Genomic DNA, 22,935 nt, shown 5'->3' on the forward strand with positions numbered 1-22,935 from the left:
AAAACAAATTATAACAAAATATCTCAAATACATTTTTTAAAAAATCTCACATTCTTAAATATTTTAATATTAACCTTCTTTTTACTGTAACTGCACATAGATCGTTAGTCTTCTGTTTAATCTATTTCATTAAATTTCTGTTTATTTTGATATTTATTTTACTCTTTTAAAATCCTATCTATACATCTTCTGTAAATCAAGTAGATTCAAGAAAAGACAAGTGAAATCATTTAGGGCAAAAACTTGTTGTCTGAAGGTGCTACAAATAAACATGCCTTGCCTTGAACAAACATAGTAGCCTATTTCATTTAGGAGAGTATTCTTTTTTATTATTATTACTGAAATCTTTATACATTTATCAATTGCAAGAAGCTAACATCCTGCATAGATTTTCACCCCCTCACACACAGTAATCTCATACACTATGTGTTGAATTCTGAGTTTGTCATTGGATGGCGAGGGAAAGACGGGGAAAGAGAAAGAAAGTGAGACACAGATAACGGGCCACTTGGCTCTTTTAAGTCACAAGATGCAGAAGTAGATGGCAGCAGAGGCAGGTAATAAGACGACAAATGCCCAGAGACACAAATCCACCACTCAAATGTTTCTTTCATTTTCAAAATCAAAACTGTGTTAGCTTACGGGCAACCTCAATGGGCAAAGAGATACCTGAGGCCACCTGGATCCCACTCCAAAGAGTTAGCCAAGACAATTTCCCTCAAATCACCTGCTATCTTAATCTGACAGCCAGACTCGATTACAAGGCGTAAAAATTGCTTTTCTCGCCACCAGCAGTCGTTGGGAAATTATCTTAATTGTGTCATGATTATGCCTCAAAGCTCTGGTGAGAGCTTTACGTTGCTCCTTTCAAACACACAGGAGCACTTCATGAGTGTTGAGAGTGCACCTCTATCAGCATTCAAGAGGAGAGAGACAGAGGATGAGAGGAAAATAAATTCATCAGACTGCACGCTTTTTTCTGTCTGTTCAAGTATTTCACAAACACGCACACATGTGAACCACAAAAGGGAGGAGATTTCAAAAAAGTCCTTATATTCAAAGAAATAACCAATAAAAAAATATTCGACATTAAATACAAATTGCCCTTTAGGTAGTTTTAAGGGGTATAAAAGCTATTTAAGTATTTAGTTTGGAGTAGCAATTGCATTTGTCGTTTGTTGCCATTTAATAATGAGTAACAGTCTTTGTTCTGGTTGGATACAATTTATTAGAGAGTTATTGAATTATCAGTGCTCCTGTTAAAATCACTGTTGTTTTTGTGGGGCCGGTTAAAATGAGATGCTAACCTAAACACTCATTTCAGCTGTGGTGTGGTTCAGAAGCCCAGTCAGACCTGACATTTAAAGAAATAAGGTCTAAAGAAAGTTATTTATGAAGGAAAAATGCCTCTACAACATTCAGAATTTGGGGTTTTTCTTTGCTTTGCAGGACTGTAAATTGGATATCTCTGGGTTTTGAACCTTGCTCATACAAAATTAGTGATTTTAAGGGGTCACCTTGAGCTCTAGGAAATTTTTACAATCATTTTTCACTATTTTCTGATATTTTTTATAGACCAAGCAATTCTATTCACATCAAAATCAGCACATATCATAGATACGTGACTTACACATTTCTTATCTTCTCATATAAAAATAACAATTAAAATAACACAAATAATAATTGGTTATGGTCACATAAAAAAGTATCAATGCATGTGTCTACCCTACCTGACTTACATCAGGCCCATTGAACTGGATACGGCTCTTTTTCTTTTTCTTGTTTTTCTATGGCCCAAAAGAAGCTGCCAGCAAATCAGGATGGTACATGTGTGATATGATAAATAAATGTAAGGTAAACATATATGAGATACTTTGAAACATCTGAAGCATAGACTGTATGATCTGAACCAATATGGTACTGGTTACGTTGAACACATACGTGCTGTGATTGGCTGCAAGAGTGTTATACTCACTCTGCACTTGCCATTAGCTCAATCCGCTACACCAAATGTAAAGAGATTTTTATTGGTATGATTGGTAACACCTTTGTTTGTGCTACTATTTTCAGTATGGCTGCAGTAAAAAAGGTTAAAGTTCTGCTTAAAACTGACACAGAAGAATAAATACATTCTCATAAGCAGCTAGCAAACGACAATCCACCAACTATAACAACAGATAATCAACAGGTGACTGACCAGTACATACTGAAATTGAAAAATTACCAATTATTCAAAGCCTGCAGGCTTTGTCTTAACTAAATATTTTTGTAATAGCAGCAACAACATCTTCAGTGCCCTGGCAAACAACATGTGCCAACAAAGCACGGTAGCCTTCACAACAAAATACTGTCAACAAGAACACAGCAAGTAGCCAGGAAACTATGGTGTAAAACGCAGGCGCGCGCTATAGCGGGACATTTAAACCAGGAAAGAAACCGGTTAGCAAAGAGATACAGACAGACAGACAGACAGAGGGTATAACAGACTCACGTTTGTTGCTGCTGAAGGCATTCTCTTCTCTTGTATGAGGGTGAAGTGTTCATGTCAAATAATGTTGCTTGGAGTTGGTCGTTTTGTTGGAAAGAACTCATCTCTTCAGTCCGTCCGCTGCTAGCTAACTTGTTTGACGGCGCACGGTAGCTCTAACTAGCTGATAGCATTAGCATGATACTTTAATTAACTTTCTGTTCTGAAACGAAAGACTATAAAATTCAAGAGACACGTCCATTAACAGCCACGCAGTGACACGACAGTTACGCATATAATTATTTTACCAGCTTCAACTCCCAAGCTTGGGTAAGAAGGTACAAGGTGGTTGACCACACAAATTGACTGGCACGTGGTGACAGGATGTGAAGGGGTGGGGGCAACAAGTATTTGTTTGATAATTCCCCCCCGGTAATTAAAATATGTTCCAAAATACACATTAACATGCATCCAATATATAATTAGCAAAAATAAGTGGTGTGTTGATTTAAAAAAAACAAATATTTAATTTACACATACAAAAGGCTAAACATGAGCAAGTTACATATTCATGAAAAATATAATAGTTTAGCTGTATTGTTATCTACAGTGTACAAACACTATAGTGAGCCACAATGGATTCTTTTATAATCAAGAAATTCTGACATACTATCCACCACAGAAACCACCTCAGTGAAAGCGCAAAACGTGAGGCTAACAACCATGCTACTACTACTGCTGCCATAGCAGTTTCAGGTAAGCACAAACAAGAGATGACCCCAAAATATTCAGTGGTCCTATACTTAGTTTATAACTATCTACCATCTTCCATTATTCATGTCAGAAGGTACATAATAATTATACACATTTTGGTCATTGGGCAAATTGGGCTGTATATAACACACGTCCCATTGCATTCGGATGAACCAATGATGCCTTTACTAGTCCCAGGGCAAAATATAATCTATTTAATTATATAAATATAATATTTCAAATGGTAAAGAACAGAATCTGTGCACCATTTTAAAAGTGATACCTCCTGTATTGCTAGACTGTACTATGGGATTCATGTGCCATATTTTGAAACTAAAAAAAGGTTTAAATTGAATGTTTTGAATTCCTGAAATTTTATTTTAAAACAGGGTTTTGCAAGATTTAAACTAAGTTTTGAAGGCATGCATGGTTTGATAGGCTGAAAAAAAAATCTGCAAGCATTATCTTGACAAATATTTTGCATTTCTCATGTTTCAATTCCTCATAGAATTGGTACAGCCAGAGATCGAGATCCCCCACAGACAGAACAGCCCAGAATCTTTTGAGTGGATCATCACAATGACCTCTCTTCTAGCACCACCCTCAGGCCAAAAAGTAAGACTGTTGCACAAACCTCGCATGATTTCAGAGCAGCAAAACAGTACCATGCCATCAGCTTTGCAATTTGCAATTGAACAGTTGTGTTAATTTTAGGGTGGGTTACATTCCATAACTAAATGAGTAAATTTGCGCTTCACAAAAGACTCAGATGAATGCACAAGAGATTTTCAATTTTTATTGACTTTTTGGACAATTTCTTTTCCAGTGTCATCCATAACCGTTCACTGTAATGGTATTTGCATAATCTTTCATTCAATGCTAGGAGGATATAAACCAAGGTAGGCTGATGCTAGATGTTGAATTAGCAGCTAGCAAGCTAAATCTTCACTCCTCAGGCAAAATTAAACTAATTACAATAACTGGGGTGGGGGGGGGGCAATGTTCCAAGAGCTTTCAAAGGAACAATAAACATACCTTCCAGCTGTCCATTAAAAAATGCACCTAGACATCATCTCTACCTGGTTTGTATCTTTCTAGTTGTAAGGCTGATAAAAAGGGCCATTGCTATTGAACAGAACAATCTGCATAGCAACTGGAAGACAAAAGGACTGGACACTGACCCAATACAGAGGATGAGTAACACAGGACATCACTAGACAGATAGTTGGCACGAGATGGTCTGCTGTTTTGCTCACAAACACAGTCATTATATTTTTGTAGAGTGATTTACTTTTGAATGTCAAAAGAGTTCATTCAACCGTTAGTGTGAGGTTTGATGCGTTGGAGCTCGAGGCCTAGTGTTGTAAGAAGTTTAGTTCTGGCAGATCTCCGAGCATCTGGCAGTTTGAATGGGTGCCATTCTGCAGTGGCTAAAACCGCTTTCCCCCCCTTAGTAGAGTTTACCAATTCGTAAGGCTACAAGGTACGTGCCACTACTTGACCATATTCACAGAAGCACAGCTAAGTAAATGGAGAGATGTGACAGAGGACAACCACTAACAGTGTGCTTGAGGGCTTAACGACTTGACAATTTTCACTCAGCTACATAAGTAAAGCAGGAGGGGGGCGGGTTACTGAAACAGCTGGCCCCTCGTTGGTCAGGCATCATGTCTGCACATGCCACCAGCGGTAATTCAATCCTTTTACCCCACCCTGCGAAGGCAACTAAGATAAGGGCAGCTCAAAAAAACTGATGTCTGGCCACCACTGAATTTGGTATAACAGTTCAAACCACAATGAAATGTCAGGTCTAATAAACACTTAAATGTCAGTCTTGTACAGACTGGAGACTTAACCGCAACATCTGTCACATTTTTTTTCTTTTTTTAGCATAAGACAGTATCATTTAATGCAGATACAAAGCTCACAAGTCAATTACAGTATCTGAAAGCACTTTTAGACTGATGAATCTGCAAGGGCAGACTGGGATAAGTAGACAGAGAAGGATGACATTCTCAGAACTGAAGACTTTGAGGGTCAGCGGTCAGTCCAGGTCAAGAGGTGGGGACGATGAAGGGGGAAGATTGTGTCCGGTTAAGTTCAGGCCCATCTGTAGCAGCACAGCTTAGAAGCGCTTGGGTCCCCAGGGGGAGGTCTTGGTTGCCACTGGGGCTCCAAAGCTGGGGAAATCTTCAGAGCTGCTCATATCAGGGGCCTAAAAGTAGAAAAAAAAGAAGAAAACAGAGATTAAGAAATTAAGGTGTGACCAATTGTAATTCCAAACAGTGTCAGGCTCGTGGGAGAACACTCACCTTCTCATTGGCAGTGGTCCAGGGAGCCTCCCTCACCACAAAGCCTTTGGATGGGCCACGTTGTTCATCCATGGCAGCAGCGCTACCCCCAGGAGGCCTCATGTAAGCCATCTTTGCCTCGTTCTCCACAACATCTGCCATCTGACAAAAAGTGGCACAGCAAAATACATCAGAAATAATTATTTAACAGCAAATATTACAAATATTACAAGTATTTCTTATATCATCTAGAGCAAAAATGAACAGTTGGCATGCAGGGAGCAGCTTACGTATTCTTCTTCCAGGTTAAGGAGGTGGTCAATGGCTTCATCCACAAGCTCAGGGCGACCTGTGACTGTCACAAGGTTCGGGTCTGCAGCTCCACTCTGGGGAAACCTGAGATCAACCTAAAAAAAAAAAAAAAAAAAAAAAAAAGATTGATACCAGGCCACATTCAAAGACTGGATAGCTTGAAATGATAAAATACAAAAAAGGGACTCAAGAGTCCAAGTGGTGCCCCAAGAGGCAGCCCAGAGCAAAGCTTTTTACAAATATATTTATGTTGCTTTCTTGGGTAGGCGCCATCTGAACCCATCACACAAAGCTGGGTCGTCATGGAAAAAGCCTGTTGCTAAGCTTGTTCACGTTTAGCTGTTAAGAGTAGAGATCTCATAGGATTACAGGAGTCTCAATCCACCTCTCCCAAACCAGCCCACCACAGTGGGGACACTCAACACCCAGGTCTTTCCCAGGCCAGAGTCACAGCTATGAGTGCTATCAGTGTCAGAGTGTGAGCATCAGCGAGATTACACAGAAGGTGATCATTTTTGCTTTGATGGATTTGCTGCAGAAAATTGGTCTTTTCACACTACCAAAATGTTATTACATCAATTATTGATATTCTTGTTGATATTAAATCATATTATACAAGAATATCAATAATTGACACATTACAGGAAGGCAGCTCCAGGTCCTTACAGTCTTACATTCACATTTACTGATAAAAAGCCCTGAAATGGCATTAATAGTCTCAAGTTCTGTTTGGGAAGGTCTTCAATATTTATTTATTGAATGTTGTAAGCATGGTCTAAAAATCAATCCAAAATGCCTGTTCCCAAATGACAAGAGTTGAATTCAAATGACTCTGTTATCTTGTTACAGGATTTGTTTTTCTATTCGTGTTTGCATAGTTTGTCCCTCAGTAACCATCACAGCATGTGTCTGGACATGAAAATGTGAGCATGGAGAACTAGCTAGTTAACTGACTTGCAAACCCTCCACTTTCTGTGAGCTTACTTTGTACACTGAAAACTGGCTGTCCTGGCTCCATACTTCAAGGTTAATACCTTGTATTCCTAATGAAGACCCATTAATGTTGGCAAGTGGAGAAGTGATGTTAAGAAGCTGCAAGTCCGGCTTTCGCCAGATAAGAAAGTGCTTACAAGCTATTAGTGGTGACAGTGAAAGCTCAAAAAACAGCGAAAGTACACTGCAATCAAGCGAATTAATGTTATGTTATGTTATGTTGTTTTATTCCACTGATAACAACATGTCCAGTCCTCTCAGTAGCCTCACCTTAAACTCATCCATGATCTTGCGGATGCCCTTGCCACGGGCTCCAATAATGCGGGCATGGACCCTGCTGTCCAGGGTGATGTCTTCAGAGATCATCTCCTCAAGCTCATCCACGATAGCCTGGATGGCATCTCGTGCTGCTATGGCTTTGTGCTCATACCCTGTAATAGTAATCTGATCCTGTAGAGACATGAAAAAAACAACTATGATATTAACTACTACAGCTGCTGGCAACTATCATCCTCTATTAGTGTTCTCATATAGTAATGTCATGTATGAACTGGTAAATCAGCACCACCTGCTGTGCTGAAGGAGTACAGAGGGTTCACAAATTGTCCAGAAACGCCATACCTGGTTTTCATCATTCTTTTCTGGGAACTGGATGTTCACGTCATGCTCAGTGCGGATGTTGGTTATAATGGCACCCTTGCGGCCAATGATTTTGGGGTGATACTTGGGGTCCACAGTGATGGTCAGCTTAAAGCTCCTGAGTGCCTGTAAAGGGGTTGATGTAAACAATGCTGGGTTAGAAGTCCAGTGAGTTTGACAACTGGCTCATTTCTACTCTACATACCAAAGTAAAAGTTAATAATTAAGCTGTTTGCTCATTCATGGTTATCATGAGGGTGGCCTTTAAAGTAATCTCAAAGATAATTTAACTGCTCCATGAGTGTACGCAAATCATAAGACAGAGATAATTCAAAATACTATTGGTAATACTAGAGTTCAGTAAAAGGTGCCCCTGCTCAGTACACACCAACATTAACACCTCTGGAAAGTTGGCTTGAGATGGTAAAAATGCAAATGGTATCAAAGTTGAATGGCTCAAAGTATGAAAATAAATATTCATAAGTAATGTAAAACCTTGTTCACAAAGAGCTCATTTTGCTGTTTAGACTATTTCTCAAGATTGTGTAGGTATGGCAAATGATGTTTGACTGGCTTAGAAGCACCGGCACTGATGATAAGCAATGTACTGTTGTGGAAAGGGTCAGCAGAAAAACATTTTATTCACTTTAAAAGGGACCACCAAAATAAATTAACATGCTATATTTGTAATATTTTCACCACTTTAATTTGCCGTCAGACAGCTCTTTCCGGTAGGGAACTAAGGCCACTTCTAAGCCACCAGGCTCCTTTGACAAAAGGATTGGCCAGTTTATTTGTTTAACTGTGACTATAGTGTTTTAACAAGTTAGTGTGGACCTGAACTGACATTATTTTCTGCAGATTGAGGCAGCAATGGACCAACAACTCTCATGTTATAGGAGGTAAAATTACCTTTTTGTCAAAGGAGCAATATATCGGCTTCAGTTCCCCATTGCTGAGTTAGCCAAATCAACAATAACTCAACAACAGGAAACTGAAGACTCGAGTGCAACAAATCTCACTGCTTCCTTTTAATCTGCCTCTTTTTTTATGATCAGTTCACAATTATTTGATGAATTGATGGTATCATTTTTGTAATAAATGTCAGAGCATAAGCATGCCCCATTCAAACAATTTAAAATATTAGGAAAGTTAATATATTTTATATAAATACTATATATACACTAATACTAACCCGATCCTCCTGCTCGGCCTGCAGCTCTTTAACACGCTCCAAGAGGCCCTCTTTGGCGCGGTCGAGGTGATTGGCCAAGCCGGTGATGGCAATTTTATCAGACTGCTGGTCAGGAGCAGGCACTTGAATATTGACCTGGAGGAGGAAAACAGAAAACAGTGAGATCACTCGGAATTAGCCACAAATTAAAAAGCTTCTACATCCCTGTGCCATCACTAAAGCTGTACTAAAACACACACCTCAAATTCATCCATCATCTTGCGAATTCCACTTCCTTTCTGTCCAATGATGTATCGATGAAGCTCAAAAGGCACTTCCACCTCAATTGTTACAGGAACCAAGGCCTAAGGAAAGGAGACCGTTAGAGAATAAAGCAGTAATTTTGAGAAATGGAAATAAGCTCAGATATGATCACTGTATACGATACCTTCAATGCTTCCACAGCAGCATCGCACCGCTCTTTACGACCAGAAATCACAATCACGTCACACTTTTTGGGTGCGTTTGGATCAGCTGGCTCCTTCACTTCTCCATTGGCCTCACCATTCTCCTGAATAGGGGCCTCTGCAGGAGGTGCTGCTGGAAGAGTGAATCAAATGAAGTTTGATAAGAAAAACTGAATTTAAAGGACTCAATTCCCAAGTCTTCACACCTGTTATTGTATTTCATTAGTTTTTCATTTTTGTTTTCAATTCAGTTTAGTTTCATTTAGTTTCCAGAGGGGAATAGCTTGTTTCAGTTAAGCTTTGTTTAAAAATGTTGACAAATTTGACTAGAGTCCTAAAGTGTATATTTTTCACTGTAATTTACTTTGTTTTGTAAGTGCACAATATTGTTTGTTAGTTTTTGTTTATTTCTATAGTCTGGCTCATATTTTATCATTTTATTTCAGTTAACTAAGATGTTATTCCACACCTACTTTTAAATTCAGTTTTGATTAACTATAATAACCTTGCTTCACACTAGTCATGTGTTCACCTTGTGGGTCCTCACGCTCGGGAAACTTAATCTGTACATTGTGATCTCTGGTGATCTGCTGGATCCGTGAGCCCTTAGGACCCATGATAGAACGGTGGAACTTCTGAGGAATCACACACTCAATGGTCACTTGAGCATCCTGGAGAAGAAAATATTCAAACATGAGGGGGAAAAAAAAAAAAAGATGGTAGATCGGTTACATTTCAAAACAGAAGAGGGGGCATAAAAAACACACAGAATAAAGATCATCTTAGCCAAACAAAACTGTATCTACTAACCAAGTCCTCAACAATCTCCTGCATGCGCTTTTTGGCTGCTTCCACACATTCTTTGGCTCCTTTGAGGGTGACCTTATCGCTCTGAGAACCCGTGCGAGGAAAGCTCACCATCACACCACCATATTCATCGGCAAGGTCCCGAAGGACTTGGCCACGGCGAGCCACAAAGTAGCGATGGTGCTTTGGATCAACGCTCATAGTGTCCTCAACAACATTGTCCTGTAACAAAGAGTAAATATATTTAATATCCAGGCATTTGTAAGAGAAGCAAAGCCATATCGTGCTACGTTTGCCTTATGTATGCCTTACCAAACTCTTGATGAGCTCCTCCAGCTCCTTCTGGGCCTCTCGCACTGCCTCTTCAGTGCCAATCACAGTGATGAGTTCTTGGTCTTTGTCCTCTGCGGTGGGGAAGATGATCCTGGCTCCGGTGCTGTCACGAACCTTGCGGATGTTTCCGCCACCTTTCCCAATGAGGAACTTGTGGTATTCTGGCTTTGCTCGCAGCTCAGCAGTGTGGCTCTTGGTTTGCTGAAGAAAAACATTTACAAAATAACAAGAAATGTATTACAAGTCAACCTCAATTACAAAAGGTCAGCACAAAAGATTCCCCTAGTAACTTCAAAGTTATAACAGATGGAAATTTTCTTCATGCTCATTGGGTAAACATGATTTAATCTTGAGAAAAAAATCTGCAGCAACCAAAACAAATTTTAGCCTCAGTTTCTGACACTAGCTATGCACAAGCATGCCATTTTTATTCTGACAGCTGAAAGAAGCTGTCAGCATGTGGTAATGTACAACCAATGAGGCACAGAAGCAGCTTTTTGCCATTTTAACCCCCCTCTCTATGCCCCTGTCAAATGGATGCCAGTTTTAGAGAGGTCAACATAAGTTCATTCTTTTATCATTAGAGACATTTATACAAACCTTCTCCTCTGCCAAAGCAAGCAGTTGCTGCTTGGCTTTCTCCACCTCCTCTACAGGGCCTCGAATGGTGACCTTGTCAATCCCTGAGCCCTCAGTGGGAAAGTGGATGTGCACGCCACCACACTCCTCCATGATCGAGCGCACAAAACGGCCCTTTGACCCGATCAAGGAGTTGTGCAGCTTGGAGGGAATGGATACTTCTGCCTCTGTGATGTTTGCCTGGACACAATGAGACATTAATTGAGTGCATGTGCTTGATGTTGATCCAAAGCGTTCAACAGACTGATATATATGCATGCACACGCTTACCAGCTCCTTCTGAATGGCCAAGATGCGATTTCTTGCAACCTCGCAGTTTGCCTTCTTTCCGGTGATGACAATCATCTCTGAGTTGCTGTTCTCAGCAGGCAGGTCAATTTTTGTGTTAGTTTCCTCCCGAATCTACAAAGCAAAAGAAAACAATTGGTCATGGGGGGGGGGGGGGGGTAATTTCAAGCCCCTGTCCTAAATTCTACCTTCCACTGTCACAGACATAATGACAACTTTCCCAAAATGATTTTTTTTTTTCATTCTACATAATATGTATAGTTTAATAATTTTGTTTCACTAACTCATCACTTCATTGACTCACCCTGGTCTGCCATGGAATGTCTGCTGGTGCTGGGCTCTTACATAAAAACACTAAAATCACCCTAGGTGTTTGGCACCAGTTTGTTTTGATTATTCTTTTAGTAACTATATGAGTTACTGTTTGTTTATTTCTAGTCATTTGATCAATAAATGCATCACTGCAAACTGTAGTGCAAATGCAAACCTGTTTCTGACTGGTATACAGAAACATACACACACTCTGAATAAATATCACAGTTAACACTTTCATCTCAAACACCATGACTGTGTGTAAGTGCACATGTGGCAAAGCATAGAGTTCGTGCTGGTGCTACCTAATCTTATTCCAAACACCTACCAATTAAAATTGGTGACATCTTTAATTTTTGAGCAATGACACGGTCAAATTTAACTTGACAGCCTGAAGAACTCATTCAACTACATAACTTCTATTTCATACACAGTACCTTCTTGATATTTGATCCTCCTTTTCCAATTATGTTTCTGTGGAACTGCTTGAAGATGGGGACCGAGACAGAGAAGCTATTCTCCACCTGACAAAAGGAATCACTGTAAGTTAACATTCAACTATACTTAAGCACTTATGGATGTCAATTTAAGCTATCTTTTAACATATCATCTTCACATATAAGACAAGATGTGAGTAAAGATTTACCATTTCAGCCACTATCTTCTGCATGAACTTGGAGCATTTTTCCACCTCAGTTCGTGGGCCCCTAAGTTGAACGATGTCACTTTTCTGTGCGGGGTCGGGGAAATTGATGATGACCTGGAATGGATATTATGACAGAGTTATTAAAGTGTTTTTTCAATGATTCAGTACAGCTAAACCAGTGCCATCTAACAGCTGATGTCAAACAGTTTCCAACTCACCTCTGGGAATTTGTCACGCACTTCCTTTATCTTCTCCCCTTTTTGGCCAATGATGGCTCTGTGAAAACGCTGTTCAATGATCAAGTCCTTTGTACGCTCATTCTCCTGCGAAAGACAGTATATTCAATAACGGACCATCAGGATCCAGTTTGCAGCCTCTTGCCCATGAACTGAAGTTTGATCTCACCATGCGTGACGCAAGCTCGAGCAGCTCCTTCTTGGCTTCCTGCACACCCTGGGGATCCCCCTCAATACGGATCAGGTTGCTCTTCTCATTGTCAGGGGGGATACGGACAGTCACCTTGTGCAGCTCTTTGATACGGTTGACTACAAATAAAAAATAAATATATGGCTTGAGAAGGATGCCGATACAGTTTTTGTTGCAATTGAGTAAATCATCCTCTAGACAGGAACACTGTACTTACTGTTAACACCTCCTTTTCCAATCAGGTGTCTGTGGAATTTGGGATCCACACTGATCTCTGCATAGTCCATGCGGCTTACCTTTTAGGTGAAAGAAGACAAAAACATGAATATCACTGGAACATATCAACTGAAGCTTATAAGCAGTCTGAGAACCAGATGAATCTGCCAAGCTCATGTTTTCATTTGATCTGACAGATATGTCTGGGCTCTCTTCCATTCAGACAGAATTCCATCAGCCTTGGATCTGGTCAGACCCATCACCACTATTTATTTAATATGGGGCAGGTTCTATACAATGATTGACAGAGGAGTGTCAGAAACTCAGATCAAACTGTCAAACTAGGTGGTGCTGCTTAAATGGGGATAAAGATTCTGTTACTACAATGCTTATTTCTTGCCTCAAATGTTTTCAGGATCATAATTTTGTGTACCGATTAGCTGTGAGACAGATTACTACCAGGCAGATGCCATTTTGTGTCATGCTTTCAAACAAAGTCTCCAAAAACTCCAGTACAACTAGACACGTTTATGAAATATGGATCGAGATTCGGTTACTACGTTGCTTATTTAAGGCAATAAATATATTTTAGTGTGTCATTTAGCTTTAATATGAGAACTTTTTGTTCTCTGCATGAAAACGAACCAAGCTCAGCTACTTCACATGTTTTGTTGCAAGTTTAGCCAATTTTGGCCTGCATGTGTTGATTACACCACTTGGAAAACAAAAATGCCCTGAGAGATTCCAGACTAAAACATATTTGCGAATTAGTCTAGTGATACCAGGCAAGCTCAAAAGCATTGTTGTTACGGTGTGCATTTTTTCCCCTTTTACACAATCTACTCTCCAGAACATAACCTTGACATTAGAGGAACCATTCTGATTGGTAGGCTTTGGTTTAAATGTATAGGTAACTCAGCACTCACCAAATCTGTAACAATGGCTTCAATCTGGCTTTGCACCATCTGCACGTCTTTGGTAGGACCTTCCAGGGTGATTTTATCTTCTCCCTCAGTGAACTCAATGTGCACCTGTATGCAAAATACATAAATAATAAGTTACAAAATGAAATCTAAAGAGTATTTAACGTGCTAAGGTTAAGAAATCCATCACTAAGCTGACCTTGGGCATTTGTTGAGTTATCTTGGCCAAGTTCTGCCCCTTCTTGCCAATAATGAAACGATGAAGCCAAGATGGAGCTGAAACCGAGGAAACAGTGTAGCTGTTTGCCTGCGAAGAGGAAAAAAAATTCTTAAAGTTACTCATCGTTTTTGTTTTCTTTTTTTTTTATTACAAATATCAAAGGTCATCACAAGAACATTTTAAAAACATTCCACACCTTGGCATAAACTTCAGTGAGGGCCTGACCCAGACGGTCCGGCTCCCCACGTAGGATGACAGTTTCTGAGCTGCTGTCAGATGGTGGGATCTCAACTGAGACACCAGTTTTGTCCAGGATCTCCTGCAGGGTGTTTCCCTTGGGGCCAATCACATACTTGTGCTGAGATTTCTTCACCTCTACTGCAATGGTAGTGGCATTCTTTTTCTGCAATAAAAAAGGGTAGTCAATCAGTAACATTTAAACTTGGATAATTAGTTAAAGCTTCCTCATACCAGTGCAATAACAAGCTTAACTCTAATAACTTACCTTGTCTTCAGAAATCTTCTTGATCATAGCCACAGCAAGGGCCACCTGCTCCTTCTCCCCAGTGATAACAATCTCCGTCTTGTTCACACTTGGAGGGGGGACATTAATGCGGGCACCGGTCTCCTGCATCATCTCTCCTACCAGCTTATTGTAGGCACCGGTGATGAATGGGTGGTAAACCTTGTCAATGTTCACCCTCTCCACAGCACGCTTGTCCTAAAACAGTAGGAGTGGCAGGGGGAGAGAATGAAAATATATCCTAAAGCTGTGATGTCTGGGATGTAGCTGAAAGTTGGTTGGCTGTCTGAGGAGACACATTACCTGCTCAGCAGAGATCAACAGGATCTCATGCTTTGCCTTCTCCAGGCCTTCCTTGGTACCAGAGATCTTGATCTGGTTGCTGGGGTCGTCAGGTCGTGGGATCTGGATTTTGGTGGCAGTCTTGAGCTCGAGCTCCTGAAGCTTCTCCCCATTTTTGCCGATGACAAAACGGTGGTGCTCCTTGGGGATGGCGACAGTAGCTGAAGCCTGTGAAGGTTAAAATGTACTGTTGGGACTGTTGTTTTCGTCAATGAGTAATACTTTATGCAGGTATCATGAGCAAAAACGGCTCTCCTGACCTGAGTCTGCAGTCGGGACACAATTTCCTTACGGGCCTTCATCACAGCATCCAGCTTTCCAGACACCATGATGGAGAGACCCTGATCTTTTGCCAAGGAGAGTTCCAGGTGGGCTCCGGTCTTATGCATGATGTCCACACAGACCTTCGCTTGGTCTCCTTCCCCAAACTGGTTGATGTCCTTGTACTTGCGCTCCTCTAGCGGCACATGGAAAACCTAGTTCACGTGGTAAAACAAAAATGATCAATTTGAAATTTAGTATTAAGTTATAGCTGTTGGTTGCTGTCCATGTAGAATTATTTTGGTTACTTAGAAAAGTTATTAACATTTACCCTGATTGCAAGTCAGGTAGAAACCATATTTTAGTAGTTTTAGGGAATTTAGCATTCATGTTGTTTGCAAGTTAGGCCCTAAAAGCTCATAAACACACTCAAGTCAGAAATTAGGACCATATGAATGCAGCACTAGTGCTGACATCACTTTCAATTGTTTTGCATAAAAAGTTGTTTGGCAGCTGCACATTTAGTTATTACTGTAGGTATAAATGTAATTATTAACCAAAGGATAAACACCATATTAAATCTAATCTATAACTGGGACTAAACCAGCTGAGAGAGTTACTATTTACTAAAACTGGCTTGTTCTAATGTATAATTATTATATTAATATAATTATTTTAGGGGGGGAAGAAGTTGCCTGCATTGAAACCAACAGTTATTTCACATTCTATTAACACGAATGCAGGTGGTCTTAATTTTAAAATGTTATACCTGGGTGATAATAGAAGACTTGAGAGGACGAATCTTGTTAGTCCAGGCGTTGGCAGTTTCCTGGGTCCCCTCAGGTGAGGCCGCTTTCTCGGGCAGAGGTGGGAAGGCATCCTTGTAGGTAGGAAGGGCATCCTCCTCCTCTCCAGCACTGGTTCCTGCCACAGCAGCTGAACACATAAAAAAAACAAACAGATAAGCCCAATTATGCCTGCCATTGCATTTTACAAATCAGGCATAGCCTTAAAAATCCAAACACTCACCACCACTCTGCTCTGGCAAGAGCCCACTGCGGTGCTCATTGAAGCTTTCCTGCGTAAGTACAGCGACTGAGCTCATGGTCGAAATCCCACGTTAACACAGAGTCCGAGTGTGCCACTGAAAGGGAAGTTCACATCATTTTCACAAGTTTGGCAACAGAAAGACGAGAAGAGCAATTTACATATTCTCAGAAGTTTGGCAACTGAAAAACAAGAAGAGCAATTTACATTATTTTCACAAGCTTGGCAACAGGTGGAGCATTATATAACCCTCAAACTCATTTTCTCAATCAGCTTCCTATTATGAGAGAAGAGGTCCTCCATGAATACATTTGCTCCCAAAGTTAGAGCAGTTTTAGTTATTTGGGAGATTTCTGCATTTGTGTTTTTGTCTTTGTTTTTCCTCAACTGTCTGAAGTAGGCAGGACTTACTTGGAAAAAGTTAATGTCACATATTTTAGTAAAATTTATTTAGTAAAATCTGAATCAAGATGAGAAAACTAAGTGAGTTTTGGAGTGGTAAGGTCTTGTTAAACAGTGCCCAATGATGATTACCTCAGATAGTTGCTCATCTAGTTGTAAATATGTAATGAAATACTTAATGAGTCAACAAGTAGTTTGTTGTTGACAGCAGCATATTGCTGCAACGCCAGAAAATGAAACAGACCACTATCACATTTATAACATGAAAAGTTTGCTATAACGTGTTTCATGTTATAACAAGATATTGTTGCATCATTAAGACATACAAAAAAACTTTGCTCATTAAAACTCTATTTATCTTGTTAAACATCATTTTCAGGTTGTAACATGAAAACTTAGTCACGTGTGTGCAAGTTATCACATTATAAAAGGAACACTTCATGTCATAAGACGATAGTATAGTGTTATAACAAGAAAAGTTGCTTCTCACATACACCGTAATAATGTGAAAATATTGTGTTACAACATTAAAAAACTGTTATAATGATTGTAATGTGATGCTAATTAACTTTTCTTATTTTTGTCACATTTTCTTACCATTTAGTACGTGCATGCTTGCTACGTAATTCTAAATTTTACATGGTTATACATGTTTGGTGTCTGTTCAGTAGTCTGATACAGCTTCCTCACATTTAATAATAGATAAACCATTATTCCTATTTGCATTGTGTCATAGCAAATTTGGGCAACACCGACATGTTGTAATTGTTTGTTTGCCCATCTATGTTTTACACATCAGCACCGCTATTAGCATGAGAATATGACAGGTAACATGGAGATTATACTTCTGTAACTCAGAAATTGAATTTTGCATACACTCGTAGCTAAAACTAGAAAAACAAGGCCCTTGTTTGAATGGTAGAAAAAAAAAGGGATCATCCTCTGCAGTATCACGTGCACATGTTTAGTATGGCATACAAGCTTATCACAGGTGGACTTTGGGATCTTCACCATTATCTAATCTAATTTTATCAAAAGAAGCAATGTCACTCAGAATAATCAGACTTGCTGTCACTTTAACATGTCAGCACTGTGTTAATGTGTGCAGAGACAGTAAGTGGTGAGTAAATTATCCATGGCACCACAGAGAAAACAGTGTGGGCTGGGCTACAGCTACAGTACATTTTGTCTTCCTAAAAGAAACTAGTTTGTCCTCTGTTGGACGGTCTTTGTCCTGTGCTACACTACGAAGTGTAGCTAAGTGAGTAGGCTCAGAGGTTAAGAGGATTTTTTTCCCACTGACCCCTCTGTACATCCATGTTGGATAGGATTAAGAGAAAAATCCACCAACAGAAAACTCAATGTCCTGTCTGGGATCTTTGAACAAGAACTCTTTACAAGAAATGAACCACAAAGCAAGTCCTCCCATCTATGACATTTATAAATGAAGCCCTATGGCTATTTTGATTTCAGAGTTATATAAAACTGGGAATGCTGACTGAGTTCCATTAACAATAATTATTTTTGCTTTCCAGAGGAGGAAATAAACAAATGAGTGCTACAACAACAGCTTGATTCTGCTACACTGTCAATGATGAAACTCAATATATCATCGGGAGTCACTGTTCTGTTTTTCTGGCAGAGCAACTTAAATCCTGGCCAAAGAGAGCAGAGGAATGTGAATTGTTTTAAGGCAGATTTTGCCCCCAAGCACACCTGAAATTTATCTGAAAGCACTGATAAATTCCAGATGTCACAGAGAACTTGTTGATATTAAATATTTTCCATATACCAGGCAGTTGAAGGGAATTCACTTCAAGCGTCAACATGGCGGTAGTCAGTTTAACAGGCTGTTTCCCCCCCTTCATATTTTAGGACACCCTTTCAGTGGCCTCTTCCTTGTCAGGCTTCATAAACTTAAGGCTGCTCTGCCCAGCACTCATTACAGTTTGCAAACCCTGTTGCCAGTTTAAGTCTGTAAATATCCTTTAATTTAAGCATTGGTATGAACAAGCAGCTTTACAACAAAGGATGGAATGGTGTTGTTGTCACTATAGTACATTTTTTTCCAGAATCTCAGGTTTTTCATATGCATTTAATGTCTGTGACATGCTAGCAACCTTGTAGAAAGTCATTTAATTGTTGTGGGTAGGCCGTAGCTACTTTGTTGACATTCTGTGGCAATGACATTTTTGTGGCAAGAGGAGGTGCATGATGGGGGAAAAACAAAGCCACACCAAAGCTAAACAGACTAGAGTATGGGTTTGCATTATTTAAATTACACAACAGGTTACAGTGCACACTTCATTCATAAGTGTCAGCCAAGAAAAAAAAAAAATACTCAACAGTAGTTTATCCAGGAGATAGCTTAGAATAATTGATTTTGTTTCCTCCACACAGACCAGGTGTTTGGAGAGACTCAAACAATGTTTTTTTTAATGTCTGTATAAAGTGGGAAAGAGGTCTCATATTATGAAAATGCAGTGAGGTTTCAAAAAGTCCTCAAAACCTTCTAGCTTGCTTTTAGTTAACTCAAACATGAGAAGGGTCCAAATTAAAATAGCATTTTTTTTATTATTTCAATGCAAGACTGTGGGACAGTAAGTTTTGTCTGTTCCATGTCGTGTCAAGGCTACGCTTCCCAGCTTACAGCCCCTTTTGGCCAAAATTCAAATGGTAACACGTGGAGTACAAAGCGAGACAAACTACTCTACTCTAATTTTCCATATACACAGGATGACTGGTGTTCAATGTAATTTAGAAAAAGCGAACATCATAACAAATTTGCTTAGCCAAATTGTGTTAAATTCTTTTTCTCACTCGTAATTATACATCATTACTACATGGCTAACTTTCAAGCTGTGGTTGGGGTGGGCAGAATCACATAGGGTAAACAAAACAGTATGCTGCTAATTGCTTAAGACGGTATTAGTGTCAGTTCCTGCAATGCTAATAATTGTTGAGAACTTACCAGCTAAATGGTCAGTTACCAGATAATCCGTCCTGTAAAGATGCAATTTCCCGTCAGCCTGCCAGCTTTTGCCTAAAGACAATGAAAAAGGATCAGTCATACTGACATAACCAATACAGGTTATTTCTTGATTTTTTCTTTGAAAAAAAAAAAAGAAAAAAGAAATTAATATTTCAGGGCCCTCATTTCAAAAACATTGCACGGATTGGCTACTTCACAGTTATGTGCACACAAAAAAGAAAATTGTATTCTGTACAGTCCATTTAAAATATTGCTTGTCAATATGAGCTTTCAGCCTTGCATGATATCCAATTAACTGAAACAACTAAAAAATAGTTAATGATATTTTAACAATGGATAAAATGGTTAGTCATCAAATGGAAAATGGAGACATCAGAGAGCAAATACCAAGTCATGCCTCCCTCTAACTGTTAAACAGAAGCAGCTGTTGCTGAGGCCCAGCTTGTATATTTTTGATAGTCATGGTTCTAGTGAGATCAGTAGGAAAAATACTACCATAGTGCCAAAATACTGCCACCTCAGACAACTGAAACCATGCAGAAATAAAGACGTGTTCAGATAAGTCTGATGCCAAGAAGCACATTACTTGACTGAACTCCAGTAAAGTATAGCGAGGTGCCATTGGAGCTCACCCTCCTTGACAAGCATCTGGCTTCTACAATTGGACGCCGCCTCGTCAGACAGAAGGACAAAGCTGGCAATTGATGAAGCTGCTGTGGGTGAACCAGGTAAATAGGCCATTGCTCTCTTATGCCAGTGATGGCAAAAATTAATGTTTTTTTATTAAAGGGAGTGATTATTAAAGGCTATATAATTTAAAGTGGTATGAAATTTTATATGAGAGTCATATGAACACTTGGACCTATTTTACTAGTTTGCCATAGGTATCATAAATTTTCTTACTCCAGAATAATAATAATAGGCATAGGTTTATGTTTCCACTTTGTGTGCACAGGTTCCCATAACGCTTGTTGTTATAAATCCCCAACTTTTGTTGTGTAAGGAGCATATTTTCAGTCATGGTTCATTTTGGTGCACAACTTATACTTACAAATTGGCCACTTACAAAGTTGCTGTTCCTACTTTTAAGGTTTATATTATTTTTAATTAATCTGTCGATTATTTTCATGGTTGATCATTTAGTCTATAAAATGTCAAAAAACTGTGAAAAATGCTCATCACAATTTCCCAGAGCTCAGAGTGATCTCCTCAAATGGCTTCTTTTGTCCAACCAAGAGTCAAAAACCTAAAGACACTTCACTTACTATCATAAATGACAGAGAAGCAGTAAATCCTTATATTTAAGAAGTTGTGATCAGCAAATGTTGAATATTTTTGCTTGAAAGATGACTGTAATGATGAAATGAAATGATCGACTATCAAAACTGTTGGCAACTATTTTTCTCTCAGTCAACTAATCATTACAGCTTTATCCCCAATAAGGCTCATCAGCAAGGGCACATTTTTGGACATACTCAATACATATAAACTGGGCACTAAATAAAATATAACCAACTAGCGTTAGCTCCTGCTCCTTAGGAGTGTAGTAGTGTTGGCAAAGACTACATCTTATGGCCTGGTCCCTTTAACATTATTGTATATCATTATACAGATACAGCAGCAGCAGTCAGTAAATGGAGACAGAAACTTCATGACTTGAAAAGAAACAATTACAACACAGTAATGCCAAGTTGTTTTGCTAAAACTACCACGTCATGGATACAGCTGTGAGCCTTAAAATGGTGACTAATAAGTATGACATTTTTATATTAGTCACGAGCTCCAAACACAACCACACAAAGCAATCAACCAACGTCCCTTAATAATATGTAGCATCATGTTATTTTATCTACGAGATCATTCATGTTAATGAGCTGCTAACAAGTTAACGCTAACGTCCTGATAGTTAAACTTGAATTAACATTACCTACAGCATGACATCCTTCGACCCTATAGAACATTTACTCAAATCCCAGATTAAGGATTTAAGTGGCTGGTTAGTGTGAGTGCTAGCTAACACGATATCAAGTTAACTAGCTGACAATTGCCAACGACACATTACAGTGAATGCTAGCTGCCGTCATGTTGGCTAGCGTGGATCAACCATAAAAAATGTACAGAGTTAAAGACAAACTAACATTATCTTTATGGTCAGGGACACTGAGATAACGTCGTATGTTTAGCGAATATGTATGCCTCTTTACAGAAGAGCAGCAAAATGACTGTAGCGTGGGTTACTAACGTTAGCTAGCTAGTTAGCAAACTTGCTAAAAACTTTGACTGCGACTGTGACACGTAGCTCCTCAGCTAATATGTAGCTCAAACAGCACCACACAGAAGTTCAGGCTCTAGCTTATCCGGCTAATGACATTAAGCTAACAGTGGACTGAAAATTGAAACTCTGTGCCATACTCGCACACTGTGGCGGTGTCATTTTTACATAAATTAGCCGAGGCTAACATGCTCGTAAAAAGTACAAGTTGAACTGTAGCCTTTAGCTCGCGAGCTCATGTTAGCTTACAGTTTGTTCTGGTAGCTCGCGAAGTCCACGTAGGCATACAGCTGAGCAGGGAGAAATGACACGGAGTCAGGCCAGAACATACTGTAACATTCAAGGTTCACCAATAAACTGTCCCTTCAACAAGTACCACACTGTCATGTATAGGGCAGGCAGAGGTCATACATAAAAACAATACAGTCACATTGAGTAGAAAACTGTGAAATACTTACTTATTTTATGTACTCGTCTGCCCTGAAGGTGCAGAAGCTGAGATGAAATTCCACTGGCGAGAAGGTGGGATTGAAGCCTGACGGATATATACCAGAGCCGCCCACCAATCATATCCTCCGACGTCACGTCAGAGAGTCCGGTTACAAACGACTTCTTTTATTTCCAACAGTGACTCTTGTGTAACTTCTCAACTCTGATTACATCGCCTATGCAAATGATGTAAGATAAAAAATGTGGTTAATGCTGTATTCCCTAGACGGTGCAGCCCTGGCCTAAAGTCAAATCACATCAAGAGGACAACTCTCACAAAGAAGACAAACTGACGTGGCAGAAGTCCGTCTTGCTTTTGATCACTCCTCTCAATATGGGATCAAAGAAGTATTTAGATCCTTTACACAAGAAGTCCAAATACTACACTGTGAAAGTACTCCACTACACAGTAATGTCCTGCAATCACAGTTTTACTAAAAGGGATAGTTCACCCAAAAATGACAATTCAGTCATTATCTACTCATCCTCATGCTGATTGAAGGTTTAGTTGTTTTAGTCCACAAACACTGCTGGAAAACAGTGTTGCAGAATCTCCCAAACAGTTTAAGTGAATGGTGACCAGTTTTCAAATGGCAAAAAGCAACCAGAAAAAACAAACAAACATGAAATGCCTTCATACTGCTCCTCTGGTGTATTTCAAGTCTCTTGAATCTCTAACATGCCAAGTTGACTTGAAAGAT

At 39.5% G+C, this 22,935-nt stretch overlaps 1 protein-coding gene across 2 annotated transcripts; it reads right to left on the reverse strand.

Moving 5' to 3' along the window:
- Positions 1-4,002: 4,002 nt before the first annotated feature.
- On the reverse strand, positions 4,003-22,290 carry hdlbpa (high density lipoprotein binding protein a). 2 transcript variants are annotated; one of them, XM_084722519.1, is made up of 28 exons: positions 22,204-22,290; positions 19,453-19,524; positions 16,062-16,176; positions 15,802-15,968; positions 15,032-15,247; positions 14,733-14,939; positions 14,412-14,627; positions 14,103-14,309; positions 13,886-13,993; positions 13,690-13,794; positions 12,765-12,843; positions 12,527-12,666; positions 12,340-12,444; positions 12,122-12,235; positions 11,913-11,999; positions 11,146-11,277; positions 10,837-11,055; positions 10,216-10,437; positions 9,907-10,125; positions 9,629-9,767; positions 9,078-9,226; positions 8,890-8,994; positions 8,651-8,785; positions 7,438-7,581; positions 7,087-7,266; positions 5,802-5,918; positions 5,533-5,673; positions 4,003-5,435 (listed from the first exon to the last, which is right to left on the reverse strand). In XM_084722519.1, exons 3-28 carry the CDS (start codon positions 16,135-16,137, stop codon positions 5,346-5,348), a joined length of 3,819 nt encoding a protein of 1,272 aa, XP_084578645.1. In that variant the 5' UTR covers positions 16,138-16,176; positions 19,453-19,524; positions 22,204-22,290; the 3' UTR covers positions 4,003-5,345. The 2 variants fall into 2 exon arrangements, with proteins under 2 accessions (XP_084578645.1, XP_084578644.1); XM_084722518.1 differs by having other exon boundaries at positions 9,078-9,229.
- Positions 22,291-22,935: the final 645 nt, after the last annotated feature.

The sequence above is a fragment of the Lutjanus erythropterus genome, chromosome 7 (genome assembly GCF_056507025.1).
Source record: "Lutjanus erythropterus isolate fLutEry1 chromosome 7, fLutEry1.hap2, whole genome shotgun sequence".
Taxonomy (NCBI): domain Eukaryota; kingdom Metazoa; phylum Chordata; class Actinopteri; order Lutjaniformes; family Lutjanidae; genus Lutjanus; species Lutjanus erythropterus.